Here is a 14,931-nt window from a genome sequence, read left to right on the forward strand (position 1 = left end):
AGTGAAGACAGTGCAAAACCCCCGCGCCGGTGCAATGGGCGGGGAGCTGGAGAGGGGAGGGAAGGGGTCACACACATGGCCGGGAAGCAGAGGGGTGTAGGTGGGGTGAAACTTAAGGGAGCGACAATTTGCTGCTGCCTGCCCGCTGAGTTAAAAGGTTCTCATGCAAGACTCACGATACACTGTGTATCGTGAGTCTACCGTGGGAACTTTTTTAACTCAGCGGGCAGGCAGCAGCAGATTGTCAATTATTAACCCTCCCGCGCAATATACCCTCACCTTCTCTTTTATGAATGGGGATTTAGTTCCCCTTTCTTCGAGGACCGACCGGAGGTTCCGCTGTCACCTCTGCGGGCCGCCCTCGGTGAACGTTTTCAAGGACCTTTCTTCAAGGACTGAAAAAATGTCACTATTCGGAGGTTTTCGTTATTTGGATCTTCGGATAAAAGGTTGTGCACCTGTACTGAGAAATAAAGGTTCCGATCCAAATAACCGACACATGCTCAAAAGACAAAGGTTGCATGCGTTTCCTCCATGGTATTATGTACAAACCAGTTTGACCAAAATGTGGGGCAGCAGTGGTAGAGTTGCTGCTTTACCAAGGAGACCCAGGTTAAATCCCAACTACAAATGTTGTCGTTATGAACTTTGTGCGTTCTTCCTGTGACAGCGAGTTTTCTCCGGGTGCTCCAGTTTATTCCCATATTTTCCAATGACATGCAGGGTTGTGGGTTAATTGGCTTCTGTATATTGTAATTCGTCCCTAGGGTGTAGGATAGAACTAGTGTACAGGAAATCACTGGTCGGAGCGGACAGTGTGGGCCGAAGGGCCAGTTTCCAAGCTGTATCTGTAAAACTAAAGACTGCAAGTATATTTCTCAGTAGTTCAAGAACTAAGTAACAACTTTCAATTTATTTCCTCCATAGACTTGATTGAAGTCATGGCTGATTATCCAAGTATCCTGCCAAGAATGCTCACCATTCTCAGTTCCCAAAATTGCTACTTGGAAGCAGTCATACAACCAAGCCCTAAATTCGCTCTCCAATTCCTCTGCTCTACCTTCATGGCTCAGTGAATTTATTTGCTCAAATTTCTTTTTGATCACTCCATCCCTCCAGCCTTGTGGGAAGTGTCATCTATCATAGGTCCTTCCTGACGAAATCTAAAGTGTCCCGCATCGAAGCGTTACCGACAGGGGCAGAAATCCTGGGAGCGGGGGAAGAGACAGGGGGGGACACGCTTTGAAAGGTGGGGGACAACCTCCTCCCCCCTCCCCCCCCCACATGTTTTGTAATCCAGATTTATCAGACGCTTTCTAAGGGCTGAATCGGGCTGTTCGCAGGGCCTTTCAGCGCCCGGCGCAGCTTAAAACCAAACTGTTGCATCGAGGCGATCGAGGCTCCCGATGTTGTTAATGCTGGCCGATTAAAGACGCCCTGAACGGGCCGATTCAAGCCCCACGAATCGGGGCTGACGAAGCTGCTGTTGGTGGAATTCGGAGTCGGTCACCAACCAGGTCAGTTACCGTTCACAGGGTCCACGGCCGAAGTCTCGCGTGTGTGCATGCGGCCGCCAAGAAATTGTGTTCCCCGCATGTTTTGATATCGATTTTCGTGCCTGGTCACCAATCCATGTTCTCCAGAGATGCTGTCTGACCCGTTGAGTTACTCCAGCAATGTCCGCCTTTTTTTGAAAACCTGCATCAGCAAGTCCTTGTTTCTTCCCATAACCTTAGCTAAGGCTTTCACAATCCCACACCTCTCAAATCTCCACTTATCATCCTTTGCTACATGGAAAACCTACGTAAATCCAACTTCTCTATCTAATCATGTAGATAAAAATTCCTTATCCATTCTGGTAAACTTCCTCTACATCCTCCAACAGCCTTGCTAAAGAGCAGCAGCATGAAATGAGTACTGTGATTGAACCAGAACTTTAAAGCAATAGTGCAATAGTACTTCATTGTTTATGTTCTCAGTATCTCGATTCATGGAGATATAATACACTTTGCTAAATACTGCTTCTATAGTTCCTGCTACTTTCTAAGATCTATGCAGACATATTGCAATGTATCTTTGTATATGCATGCTTTTTAGAGCCCTGCCTGCTAAAATCAAATGGCACCATCCTCGCTGTTTGCCACGCTCCCAAGTTTGATAAACAGTTTCATAATTGCTGATATCATTTGTTGGAATACAGTGTAAAATATCAATGGAGTAGTAGAGTCCGAGCACTGATCCATGGAAAATACCAATAACCACCATCCTCCATTCTGAAAAATAACTATTTGCCTTGACCTGCTGGAATCTGTCCTTTCGCCCAACCCAACAATGGTCCTTCTATTCCACGAGTCTCATATTTTGACAACCATCCGAGTATTTTAGTCAAGTACTTTCTTAAAATTCATTCAGATAGTGTTCACCAAATTCAACATGGAAACATCCAACTTTGCGATATGTCAGGAAGCACTCAAAAGCCTTCAGTATTTTCAACCCAGCCACATACCTTGGTGCCATTAGTTACTGCAAACCATGCATGCTATAAAATCTTCAGTCATTACTCGAGGATGCCGATACAATTATGGTTTTAATAAATTCAACGAATATTGCACAGAAAATGACAACAAACATAAGGAACAATATGAAAGAAGATTGTCACTGTTCGATTAATTGACATTTTTCCACAACTTCATAAGTGTAAAATGTAGGTATGTTGCAAAACGTACCTGATGGTCGCTGAAAATCTGTCCCAGCCCGTGTGCGCGATTTTGGCGCCGTTTAGAGGGGGGCCGGGTTTAAAACGCGATTTTCCCTAGGCTGTTCAAATCGAGGTTTTTCAGCCTAGTTAATTATTAACGAAAAATCGCTGGAAGTTTCCGTTGCTTGAGCTATTATTAGCTTTAAGGGCTTTATTTACTTGTTACAGTAGGTTAAAAATTAACCTCTAAACCCGCGACCGCCGACAACGGGCCGGATCTCATACAGGGGAAAACGGAAGGTAGGCTGTTTATTTTTACGTTAAAAAGGGCTTCTAAAGATCCCTTTATACAAAGTTTAATGTTGCGAGTAGCTAATTTGGGGCCCATTATATCCCGCAGTATTTTTCTGGGCATTTGAGGGCACAAATCTACCGCAATGTGAACGTTCTAAACCAGCACGTTCACAGGATCCCACTGGAAAGCTGATTTAAAGGGACATTAATTTACAGCAATTGAACACTAAATTCCTTCCATTTGGCCTATAAATTAATGTAAATGAGATTTAAAAATCATGTTTTATTGTGAATTATTTGTGAATATTATTTGGACACTTAGACTATTTAAAAATGTTAATCATTTATTAAGAAATGGATAGATGTTTAGATCTAGTAATTGAAGTTTGGAATTAGCTACAATTGGGTAACTAACTAATTATATGCTTTAATTTCAGGTCATCCAAGTAAGATTATTTTATATTTGTTTCAGGATGCTTCAATCTATGATAACTGAAAACTTCATTCAGTTTTCTTAATTTTTAAAGAAAGTTATGGGCTTTTGACTGTCCACGATCACAGCTTTTTTGTTATGTCCATAGAAAATCAATAGGGAACAAGATGCTAATTTCCGAGTATGAAAATGGCCATAACTTTTTAAATACTTGAGATATGAAAGTGAATTAGATGTCAAATTAAACTTTTTTTTATGCTTTATCTGATGGGATAAATTGCAGACTTGATTTTTAAAATCTCAAAATTTTGTAACATTGCTATAAAACGGCGCTTTCTGGCAGATCTATACTGGGCCTCATTATGACTGTAATGGGAAGCAAGCATGTTGTATGTTTAATAACAGGAAGCGACAGAGAAAAATTAAATGAAATCTAGGGAAGATAAGCCTTCAATATATAAGAAAGTTCTAGGTCATTCACATTGCCAATAGATAAAATGGCGTTTCCTTATCTCAGAATGAAAGAAATCAAAGGGTGGACATGGCATAAAGCACAAAATTGATCAGAACACTGCCCATTATCTAAAGAAAATTATGGATCACATGCAAATAAATTGTACTTGTTCAGACTCAATCTGAAGTACTGTAATTTAGTTATGGCACTATTAACCTTGGACAGGCACAGGGAAAACTAATTTGAATGACGCCAAGGTTTAAAAGGATTAAATTGATGAGTGGCATAAACTTTGCTTAGATTACCCCACCCTTGGATGGTAAAATAATTAAACCAAGGCAGATAAAACAATAGACTAACATGTTTAAATGGAACAGGTAGACACAAAACACTGGAGTAACTCAGCGGAACAGGCAGCATCTCGGGAGAGAATGAATGGGTGACGTTTCGGGTCGAGACCATTCTTCAGACTGATATCGGGGAGCGGGCAGGACAGAGATAGAACGTAGTCGGACAGTAAGACTGGTGGGAGAACTGGGAAGGGGGGAGGGGATAGAGTGAGAGGGAAAGCAAGGGAGAAGAAAGTTAGAGGTCAATGTTCATACTGCTGGGGTGTAAGCTACCCAAGCGAAATATGAAGCGCAGTTCCTCCAATTTGCACTGGGCCTCACTCTGACAATGGAGGAGGCCCAAGACAGGATGGTCAGATTGGGAATGGGAGGGTGAGTTAAAGTGCTGAGCAGCCGGGAGATCAGGTCGGTTAAGGCGGACAGAGCGGAGGTGTTCAGCGAAACGATTGCTGAGCATGCATTTGGTCTCACCGATGTACAGAAGTTGACACCTAGAACAGCAGATGAGGTTGGAGGAGGTGCAAGTGAACCTCTGCCTCACCTGAAAAGACTGTTAGGGTCCTTGTATGGTCGAGGGAGGAGGTAAAGGGACAGGTGTTGCATCTCCTGCGGTTGCAGGGGAAAGAACCCAGGGAGGGGGTGGTTTGGATGGGAGGGAACAAGTTGACCAGGGAGTTGGAGGGAACGGTCTCTGCAGAAAGCAGAAAGGAGTGATGGGAAGATGTGGCCAGTAGTGGGATCCTGTTGGAAGTGGCGAAAGTGTTGAAGGTTATATGCTGTATATGCTTTAATGCTTTATATGGAATGGTGTCCGCAGGGAGATTAGAGAGGAATCCAAAAAAGAACACGTATAATCCTAAAATCAAAAAAAGACTATTACATACTGAAAAGCTGCAGCGTGTTTTTTTGTGTAAACATACCGCAGGTCTGTAATACCACACTCTAGAAAGTTGCAAATAGTGGCAACTATTTTATTTTCTCCAAAAAATAATCAAAGAATCAGATGCAAAAGCAATTGGATTAAACGTCATTTGATATCAGCAGATGATAAACTTGGTCACAGAATAAACCCAAGGGGACCAGCTGCCTCCTACAAATCTATATTGCAGAGCGTGCTTAGTATGGAGACAAAATAAAATTTGATCTATTAAGGAATACATTGCACTGGCACAACCTTCAATTTTGCAGTGCAATAGCATTGATTTTAAACATTTTAAACATTTTATTTTGTCCCCTCAGTTTTCAGTTACATCCCACTACATTTCATACTTTGGCAGCCTCTCAATCGAGAACAGGTTTTAAGTTTAAAATTGCTGGAAATTCCTCTTTGCTCTATCTTTTGTACCCACGTTTGAACTGATTGCATCCATGCACATTTGAATAACACGCAAAACAAAGCTTTTCACTGTATCTCAGTCCATGTGACAATAATAAACTTAAATCTAAAACAGACATAGAAACAAAGAATTGCAAATGCTAGTTAATACCAAAAATAGACACAAAGTGTTTGGGTTCTGACCCGAGACATCATTTATCCTTTTTCTTCCGAGATGTAGCCTGACTCACTGAGTTACTCCAACACATTGTGTCTATCTTTGATCTAAAACTGAGATGGTTACCTTAAAAAATAGCACGGGGAAACCAGCTTTGGACGCAAAGCCTTGAGCAATCTGAAACTCCATTACTTCCCCATATCTTGGCTCCAATCTCCTTGCAATAAAGGTAAATGCACAATATTTCTTCCTTATTCCTCACTGCACCTGCCTGCTTTCCTTTTATAATCATGCAGAGGGACATCAAGATACCTGTGCTCTTTTCATTTGCAACATATATTTTGGTAATGGGGGGCTGCACGCAGGGTCACTGGGTCATAGGGCTTGACGCACGGAGCCGCTCAATCCATCTGGAGGACATCGCAGCTTCCGGTATATGTTGTTAATACACGAAACGCGTACTTTCCTACCTGTTAAAAACGGCCAAAATGGTGAATTTCTGCACTGTAAAAAATTGTGGAAGCCGGGGTAAGCGTGAGAGACATGTACCCAACTTCAGAATTCCAAAAGTGAAGCAAAATGAAGGTAAAGAGAAGCGAGAGCTGAAGGGATAACAACAGCTAAAGTGCTTGGCGAACATTGGCCGTGCAGATATCGAAATTGAAAATATTGTGAATTATCGCGTTTGCTCTGTATCATCAAGGCATTAGCAAGGCATTATTTGTGTTTTTTCTTGATTCCTTTGGTATCTAAAAAGTCTCAGAAGTGATAAATCTGGCTGTAAAATTTTTAAATCGTCTATGGTTCTGAAGTGGGTTTTTACATAAAAAAGAAAACGCTCCTGAAGCTAAATTTATCATTAAAAAAATCTCCACTTACGAGTGGTGTGTGGAAAAGTAAGTCTATCATTATGCTATTGAGATGTATATTTTGGCAAATAATGAAATGGCCTGACAGCTTAAACATCCACTCCCTATCAATATGATATTGTCAATTTGCTGAGGTTGATTATGTCCAATTAACAGCTAACAATTATGCCATTACTTGGCTTGCATCTGAGTAAAATGTAATTGAAAACCCACGTATGGTTTGCGATTTTTTTTCTAACGCTAAATTTTGCTTCAGAAGAGTTTTCTTTTTGTGTGTAAAAACCCACTTGAGAACCATGGGCGATTTAAAAATTTTACAGCCAGATTTATCACTTCTGAAACTTTTTAGATGCCAAAGGAAGTCTTCATATAGTCCGCCTTTCGGTTTCTCTTTCAAAAGTATACTAGACCAAGTGCAGACCCGTTGGGTCTGCTCCCCCAACATGTGGTTGCGGGGGAGGGGGCTGCATGCGGCGTCACACACACTAACTACCCCCCCCCCCCCCCGCACACACGTTAACTGCCCCCATGATGTTATATTAATGTTATTAATTTGGACCTTTTACCCCATAACCGCGCTATCCACTCATGCATAGCCCCCAACTCGCAGGCGCGTCTAGAGAGGGAGGGGGGTGGTAGAGAGTGAGAGCAGAGAGAGAATGGGGAGAGGCAAATAGAAAGGGGCAGAGACAGAGGGAGAGGAGGTGGTGAGGAGGGCATTGTGACGTCAGCAGCTGGTGCGTGTCGTTTATATTTGGGAAATTGAGTCTTGTGATCAATTTCATTCAAAATGTGGGCAAATAACCAAGGAGTGGAATAACTGGAATAATTTCTGAGCTAAATAACCCACACACCCACACAGAGAGTTTTAAAAGTATATAGATGACCTTGCACGTTCCAACATTAAAGTTCACTTGCAATTCACATACTTCTCTACAGCCTGCTTGAGTCCAAATATCCCCAGCACAACATGCTCTCCCATGTGTCTTTGTCTACCTGGGGTTCCAGATACTTGTGTAATTACAAGTGATGACACTCATACCGAAATTAGCAAAAACATTACATTTGTTACAATTAAACATGGAATTTTATGAAGTCATCCAAAAATCAAACATATTTGGAAAAAGGGTATTCTCCTTCACACTGGCAATTGTGCTATGCAATTGTCTTCTTCCATATTAACAAATATATTCTTGGAGGGTGATAGTGAGTTTCATTCTCATGTACTTCACTAGCTATTAATTGAACTATTTTTTTTTTTTTACCATTTCTGTAACCACTTCCAGATGCAGCAAATACAATTTTCCACCAGGTAAAGAAGTCTTTCTTCAATTTTCCTCTTGGATTTAAAGTCATAGTCATTGGGCCTACCGAGTCAACTGTTGCAGAGCAACCCAAACAGTCACAATCTCACAGTCCATTTATTTCCAGCAGGTACCAATTTAAATCCCTCTTACTACTACAGAGATTCTAATTTACGTTCTCTGTTCTAGTCTCAAAATTACAATAATTGCTCAAAATACTCATCAAATTGATTCTACTTTTTTTGCATCATCACCAAATCCTTTGTGACCATTTCAAAATATGGAGTTCAGAGAATCTCTTTGTAGTAGTCCATTGGACATCAAACTAGTTCCAATGGTACTTTGTTGTCAGATGTACCTAGGTAAAATGAAATTCCTTTCTTGCATACAGTCCAGGAAAAAAAAATCAGCTATACATAGGTACCATCACTCTCAGGTACACGAGTAAAAACCGCAGGTTGCACTGAAGCAGTGCGTAAGAGTTGCCATGTTTTGGGTGCCATATTTTAACCTTGAAGTTCAAAGTTATTTAAAAATATCAGAGTCTTAACTTGACCACAAAGGCCCTTTGTCCTGGCGACGGAACTGGGTCGGGGTTGCAGAATCTGTCTGGCAAGGCGATATTGTTAATTCAGATTTAACATGCCTCCTCTACCTTTTAGTTCAAGTGAGTTTATTGTCATGTGTCCCTGATAGTACTATGAAATTCTTGTTTTGCTTCAGCACAACAGAACATAGTAGGCATTGACTACAAAATAGATGAGTGTGTCCATATACCATTATATAAATATATATACACACATGAATAAATAAACTGATAAAGTGCAAATAACAGATAATGGGCTATTAATGTTCATAGTTTTGCCCGAGCCAAGTTTAATAGCCTGATGGCTGTGGGGAAGTAGCTATTCCTGAACCTGGTCGTTGCAGTCTTCAGGCTCCTGTACCTTCTACCTGAAGGTAGCAGGGAGATGAGTGTGTAGCCAGGATGGTGTGGTTCCTTGATGATACTGCCAGCCATTTTGAGGCAACGACTGCAATAGATCCCCTCGATGGAAGGGAGGTCAGAGCCGATGATGGACTGGGCAGTGTTTACTACTTGTTGTAGTCTTTTCCTCTCCAGGGTCCTCGTTGAATTGAATTCTAAGCTTCTAGATATCCTACTTCTCCAGTTTTTCTTTTTTTTTTAAAAAGGCTTTATCACCTGTAGCGGTCTTGCACAAGGCAACGGCTGCAAGTACAACTCCCGCAATATCCTTTTGAGCACAGTCTCAGCTGCAACTTCAATGCTGTGTTGACAGCGGTGCCTCATTTCAAATAAAATCTAAAACCAAATAAGTCTATTCTGGCTTCCAAGGTGGCCTGATCATGATATTATTTTAAAGAACAGCAAAAAAATACATTTGAAGAACTGGTCATGTATCACCAGTTAACAATTAGCTTCTAACTAAAAAGAAATTGATCTTAAGTGTCAGTTATGACAATCATTTACAATGCAGTGCACCAAGTGACCGTTACTTTTTGAGTTGCCTTGCCTAGGGCTGAAATCAACATTAACAATGCAGAGTTAAGATCAACAATTTTTTAAGAAGTCAGAGCTGAGAGCAACAACTTTATCACCCATTGGGAAAGGCAAGCAAAACCTCAAAAATGATCACTCAAAGGGATCCTATCAATCTGTAACTGTTCAGGGCTGAGAACAAGAATTGTATGAATTCAGAGTTGAGATCAACAAATTTACCACCTGTTCGCAGAGAAAGTCTGGTGAAACCAATGAAGAAATATCACCCAAAGTGGCTCTATCAATCTATTGACTGTGCAAGGCTGAGATTAACAACTTGGAGCAACAACTTTACCTGTTGCAAGAGAAAAACTAGTGTTACACCTCAAGACTTATCACTCTTAGGGGCCCTATCGATCTATTGACCGTTTAGGGCAGAGATCAACAAACTTTAACACTAACAGAACTAAGATTAACAACTTTATCATTAACTGAGAGCTGAGATCAACAATGATATCACGTTGGGAGAGAAAGACTAGTGGAACCCCTAAAAAAACAACAGCCAAACAACAATCCATTGATTGCACAGGGCTGAGATAAGCAACTTTAACACCAACTCAAGAGCTGAGATCAAGAATGTTATCACTTTCGATGAGATAAAGACTAGCAAAATCCCTCAAAAAAAATCCTATCAATCTATTGATTGTTTAGGGCCGAGATCAGCAACCTTATCGTCTCAGAACCGAGATCAACAACTTTATCACTTGTTGGGAAATAAAGATTAGTGAAACCGTTCAAAAAATATCACCCAAAATTGCTCTATTGACGTTTCAGAGCCAAGATCGGTAACTTTAGCAACTCAGAGCTGAGATCAACAACTTCATCACTTGTTGGGAAGAAAGTGACGAACCCTTCCCCCCCCACAAAAAAAACATCACCCAAAGGGTGTGGGGCACCTCCAGCTCCGCGGGGTGAGAGGAAGCATTGGCGGCTGTTCCAAGATGTTTGTTGGGTGAGGATTTGTTTAATGGGCGCGGGGCCCTCGCGAGCAGCCCGGAGCAGTTGCGGGTGAAGGGCAACTGTTGAGGGTGAAGGGTAAATGTAGAGGGTGAAGGGCAACTGTAGAGGGTGAAGGGCAACTGTAGAGGGTGATGGGCAACTGTAGAGGGTGAAGGGCAACTGTAGAGGGTGGAGGGCAACTGTAGAGGGTGAAGGGCAACTGTAGAGGGTGAAGGGCAACTGTAGAGGGTGGAGGGCAACTGTAGAGGGTGGAGGGCAACTGTAGAGGGTGGAGGGCAACTGTAGAGGGTGGAGGGCAACTGTAGAGGGTGGAGGGCAACTGTAGAGGGTGGAGGGCAACTGTAGAGGGTGAAGGGCAACTGATGAGGGGCGGCCTGGGGCCCGGCGGGGCCTGCGTCTCCCGCCCTCCCTCCCTCCCTCCATCGCCTTCACTTACCCCGCGCCCCATTTTGTTTTCCTTTCTCTTCCTTTCCGAGGGCGGCCGGATTTATAAATAAAAACGTTTTTTTTTTTAAACTAAAAAGCGACTGAGGTGAAGCGGTTTACGCCTCCACCCTCCTGCTGTCACACGTGGACGGCGAAAGGTTCTTCAGCGCCGCTACCGCCGCTGCCACCGACGCCGGAACCGGATGAAAAAAAGTGAAGAGAGCGCCGCCCGCCGGCTCTTAAGTAACCTCGCCCCGCCCCGTCCCGCCCCGTCCCTCGCCCACCGCCGCCGCGACCAATGGCAAGGCCGTATCCGCCTACCAACCATGACGATGGATGGGCCATTTGTCCAATCATGTCTCGTCTTTGTGGCGGCGGGGCGGGGCGATGGTGGGCACCTGTATCATCGGGAGGTGGTCGCTCCACTGGGGATGACAATCCCATTGCATTGATATATAATTGAAGGTAGGGAGACTGTATATTAAGGGTTTATTTAACTCTTAATACATTCTAAATTCTTAATAGACCATCTAATAATAATTCTTAAAACCCTAAATTTCTAATGTATTAAGAAATAAATACATATAAATATAAATTCTTAATGTATATTAGGTTTCCCTGGAGAATATTGATAGGTGATGTTTTAGCTTGGATCTCTTCTTCAGATACCAACTAAACAGTTTTCTTCAGTTACCAACTAAACACCCACTGAGTTTCTCCAGCATTTTTGTCTACCTTCGATTTTCCAGCATCTGCAGTTCCTTCTTAAACAACTAAACAGTTTAGTTTTGTTTAATGACACGGAATGAAAAGACCTTTGGCCCATCGAGTCCACACCAACCATCGACATGTTTCCATCAACATGGGTAGGTGACATCTCGGGTCAGAGCCTTTCTTGGCTCACTAAACTCACTAAACTTAGTTTAGTTTTGTTTAGTGATACAGCCTGAAAACTGGTCCTTCCGCCTTCTGAGTTAACTCCAAGAACTATCAGTCACCCGTTCACATTAGTGCTGTTATCCCACGTTCTCACCCTCTCCCTACAAAGTACAGGGGAAATTTACAGAGGCCAATTAACCTTCAAACATGCACGTCTTTGGGATGTGGAAGGAAACTGGAGTACTCGGAGAAAACCCACACAGTCACAGGGAGAATGTGCAAACTCCACACAGACAGCATCCGAAATCAGGATAGAACCCTGGTCGCTGGCACTGTGAGGCACCGGCTCTACCAGCTGCAATTATGCAAATGTAGAATGTACACTCTATTCTAAGAATGCTTGAAGAATATTGTTTTGTATATTTCTTTTTTAATCCCAAATAATATGTTTATTTTTTAAATATAAAAATTAAATACTGATGAAAAAATCTTTTCCTGAGGTAGTTTGGCTCACTTTAGAAAAGTCGGAATGTATTTCAGTCGCTTTAAACCAGGCTGCAGAGCATAAGACAACTGTTGCACTCATTGGAATCCCAAAATATTGATAAAAAAGCCCAAATGTTCAAATATGTGGCTATGTGTCATAGCCATATCTTCATGGGAGTTTACAGTAAACTATTAGGTCATGCAGAAAAAGCTGGTGCCAATTTACAGTGTAGACTGAGGCTTCTTAATTCATTCTGCAGTTAAGTAGAAACAAGGAACTGCAGATGCTTGTTTACGAAAAAAGATGTAATGTGCTGGCGCAACTCAGCAGGTCAGGTGAATCTCTCGAGTTAGAATCACAGTCCCAACCCGAAACATCACCTATTCATGTCCTCCACAGATGCTGCCTGATACGCTGAGTGACTCCAGCATTTTGTGTCTATCTAAATTAGTCCCATTTGGCTCCTTCACTTGCCTGCAAATATACCTCCCTAAGAGGTTTATTTAACTTAGTTAATCCTGTAATTAAGTTGATTCTTTTTCATAATAGAAAATAATTGAAAGATACAGTGTGGAAAAGGATCTTTCAGCCCACCGGGTCCATCATTGATCACCCATTCACACAAGTTCTACGTTATCCCACTTTCACATCCACTCCGTACACACTAGGGACAATTTACAGAAGCCAATTAACCTACAAACTCACACATCTTTGGGATGTAGGAGGAAACTGGAGCATCTGGAAGAACCCCACCTGGTCACAGGAAGAATGTGCAAACACCACACAGACAGCACCCGAGGTCAGGATCGAACCTGGTCTCTAGTGCAGTGAGGCAGTGGCTCTATCAACTGCGCTACCCTGCATCCCAAAAGTGTTATACATAGTACACGTGCATAAATATTGTAATATATCTATAGATGCACTATACAAATAGAAGTATTTTTGATTGACACAAAATGCTGGAGTAACTCAGCTGGTGAAAAGGAATAACTGTTGTTTCGGGTTGAGACCCTTCCTTGGTATTTTTGAATTGAGAAGCCAAAATGCCTCAATCCATTTGTTAACAAAAGTTTTGAAGTTAAACATTTATGGTAATTTTCCCAGACCTTGTACAATACAATTCTGTGCGAGTCAGGAGGTAAAATGTGTTTTTCCAATGCCAGTGGGACGATTCAAAATTCTTATGGGAATGATTGGCTTTGTTCGCCCTCTGCTGGTTTTGTTAATGATTTAACAGCAATTGTGCTATCAGCCCAGTCAGACCTACACCTGCGGATTTAGGCACAAAATGCTGGAGTAACTCAGCGGGTCAGCAAACATCTCTGGAGAAAAGGTATAGGTGACGTTTTGGGTTGAGACCCTTCTTCAGACTATTTTGTTCATAAGACATAGGAGCAGAATTAGGCCATTCGACCTGCTTCGCCATTCAATAATGGCTGATCTATCTTTCCCACTCAACCCCATTCTCCTGCCTTCTCCCCATAACCTTTGACACCCTTACTAATCAAAATCCTGCCAATGGCTTGGTCTCCACAGCTGTCTGTGGCAATTAATTCTACACATTCACCACCCTCTCACCAAAGAAATTCCTCCTCATTTCCTTTCTAAAGGTATGTCCTTTTATTCTGAGGCTGTGCCCTCTGGTCCTCGAGTCTTCCACTATTGGAAACATCCTCTCTACATCCACTCCATCTAGGTGGCGCATACAATGGGGGATGCTCTCTGATCTAAGTTTGCATCAGATCATATAATTAAATAAAACCATTTATTACCTAATACTTTAATGATTTTTTATTAGGTTGCTGCCTGATGTGCACATTTCCATCAATTCTTCTGAAGGTAAGAGAATGGGGTTGAGAGGAAAAAATAGAACAGCCATGGTTGAATGACGGAGTAGATGGGCTGAATGGCCTAATTCTGCTCCTATGCCTTATGAACTTATGAACTACAACAAACAAAAAATGCTGGAGTTCAGAGTCTGAGCTCCAAGTCAATGTCAGCTCATTCACCCAATGTATAAGAGATGGGACTTCTGCTCAACATCTGCAAGGTTTCAGGTATTTACTAACCTGTAGACATCACTGTTGAAATTCTTGTCTAGCTTCCAGTGCAACCAAAGCTGTTGGTTGTCCAAAGAAAAGGCTGTTTGAAGATCAAAACCTCAAAATAGGCATGAAACTATCAGTGAAAAAAGAGACACAGTATGCTGGATTATTAACTCAGTGGGTCAGGCAGCATTGCTGGAGAAAATGGATAGGCGACGCTTCAGATCATGATCCTTCTTCAGGCTCGGTCCATGAGGTGGTTTAGGGTTGTGCAGGTTGGTTCGAGAAGGACAGTGCGCCGCAGTGGCGCAACTGGTAGAGTTGCTGCCTTACAGCGCCAGAGACCCGGGTTCGATCCTGACTATGGGTGCTGTCTGTATGGAGTTTGTATGTTCTCCCTGTGACTACATGGGTTTTCTCCAGGAACTCTGGTTTCCTCCCACACTCCAAAAACATGCAGGTTTGTAGGTTAATTGGTTTCTGTAAATTGTCCCTAGTGTGTTGGAGAGACATGGTGTGCGGGCATTGCTGGTCAGCATGGACACGGTGTGCCGAAGGGCTTATTTCCAAGCTGTATCTCCAAACTAAAAACTAAAACATGTAGGAAGGAACTGCAGAGGCTGGTTTACACTGAAGATAGACACAAAATGCTGGAGTAACTCAGTGGGACAGGCAGCA

The 14,931-nt window shown here is 42.3% G+C and overlaps 1 protein-coding gene across 1 annotated transcript in view; it reads right to left on the minus strand.

Moving 5' to 3' along the window:
- The window catches only part of LOC129702739 (sodium/potassium-transporting ATPase subunit alpha), a 50,490-nt gene extending 39,433 nt beyond the window's left edge, over window positions 1-11,057 (minus strand). Inside the window, exon 1 of the mRNA XM_055644680.1 lies at window positions 10,853-11,057. Within this exon, the coding sequence (XP_055500655.1) occupies window positions 10,853-10,864 (12 nt within the window). The 5' untranslated portion in view covers window positions 10,865-11,057. The remainder of the gene's footprint in view (window positions 1-10,852) is intronic.
- Between the last annotated feature and the right edge of the window lie 3,874 nt (window positions 11,058-14,931).

Source organism: Leucoraja erinacea, chromosome 13 (genome assembly GCF_028641065.1).
Source record: "Leucoraja erinacea ecotype New England chromosome 13, Leri_hhj_1, whole genome shotgun sequence".
In the NCBI taxonomy this organism is placed as follows: Eukaryota; Metazoa; Chordata; class Chondrichthyes; order Rajiformes; family Rajidae; genus Leucoraja; species Leucoraja erinaceus.